This window comes from Limulus polyphemus, unplaced genomic scaffold (assembly GCF_000517525.1).
Source record: "Limulus polyphemus unplaced genomic scaffold, Limulus_polyphemus-2.1.2 Scaffold2690, whole genome shotgun sequence".
Lineage (NCBI taxonomy): Eukaryota > Metazoa > Arthropoda > Merostomata > Xiphosura > Limulidae > Limulus > Limulus polyphemus.
Genome location: NW_013668300.1, coordinates 110817 through 112270, shown reverse-complemented (window position 1 = coordinate 112270; position 1454 = coordinate 110817). Strand labels below are relative to the sequence as shown.

The following is a 1454-nucleotide window of genomic DNA, read 5'->3' as shown; positions in this document are numbered from 1 at the left end:
TAACAAGTAGGAGTTCTCAAACATAGATTGTAAAACGATATTCAGACATAGATTGTAAAATGATATTCAGACATAGATTGTAAAACGATATTCAGACATAGATTGTAAAATGATATTCAGACATAGATTGTAAAATGATATTCAGACATAGATTGTAAAATGATATTCAGACACAACATCCTAGAGATTTTGTGATGTTAGCTGTACAATATTGATCAGATAGAAACTGTACGAAGAGGTAAGATAAGATGATATTAATAATAATATATAATATCATTATTACCACTATTATTATTACTTTACGTTTTAATTAACTTTACCTGAAATAAACCGGTCTTTGGATCCATATCTAACAAAGAGTAATCTGCTTTTCTGTCCCCGTTCTCGTCAATACTCACGTTACCTGTAATCCCTTGAAATATCACAGATAATAATGTATGTTATCATGTTCTTGAAAAGAAAAGAACAAGCAAAAGGCAAAGGTATTAAAATAAATTAAATATTCATTTATGTAGAGGGGAAATCACAAATACATCAGAGTCTATTCCTTCTTTTTTATGGTTATACGCTAATAAAGCTTCTAGACCAAAACACAAGCCCTCCTTCATCCAGTTATGAACTTCTGTCGCAAGACGTTTGTCAACGAGCAGCTTAGCTTCATCAGACAACAAAAAATAGGAAACTAGGGTTCACTTCCATTGAGAACTGTGTGCCTTTACTCTCTCTCTTTAAATATATATATAAACTTGTGTGTATGCGTACACTAGGGTTCACTTCCACAGAGAATGAAATAAAATAGAACACATAAATTGTACTAGTAAAGCATAAAAGAGAAATAATAGCCCATTAAATTAGACAATTATTGAAACTGTTCGTATCATGGACAGATTAACGTTTCTACACATAATAATATAGCAATAATACGAAAAACTGACTTTACTTTACAGCGTGACTGTACAATGATATCACTAAAAAGTTTGCAAAATGTAATTTTGACAACTACTGATTTTATGATAAAACTGTATACAGATGTTCTGACAAAGACTAAAATGATATTCAGACATAGATTGTAAAATGATATTCACATATACACCCAAGTTTATATATATATATATATTTAAAGAGATAGAGTAAAGGCACGCAGTTCTCTGTGGAAGTGAACCATAGTTTACATATACACACAAGTTTATATATATATTTAAAGAGAGAGCGTAAAGTCACGCAGTTCTCTGTGAAAGTGAACCCTAGTTTGCGTATACACACACGTTTATATATATATTTAAAGAGATAAAGTAAAGGCACGCAGTTCTCTGTGGAAGTGAACCCTAGTGTACATATACACACAAGTTTATATATATATTTAAAGAGAGAGAGTAAAGGCACGCAGTTCTCTGTGGAAGTGAACCCTAGTTTACATACACACAAGTTTATATATATATATATATTTAAAGAGA

The 1454-nt window shown here is 30.7% G+C and overlaps 1 protein-coding gene across 1 annotated transcript in view; it reads right to left on the bottom strand.

Annotated features, from left to right (window-relative positions):
- Positions 1-503: 503 nt before the first annotated feature.
- LOC106467647 (pheromone-regulated protein PRM7-like) overlaps positions 504-1454 on the bottom strand; it is a gene marked incomplete at its 5' end in the record, with an annotated part of 9992 nt that continues 9041 nt past the window's right edge. Inside the window, one exon of the mRNA XM_022395842.1 lies at positions 504-655. Coding sequence (XP_022251550.1) covers positions 504-655 — 152 coding nt within the window. The remainder of the gene's footprint in view (positions 656-1454) is intronic.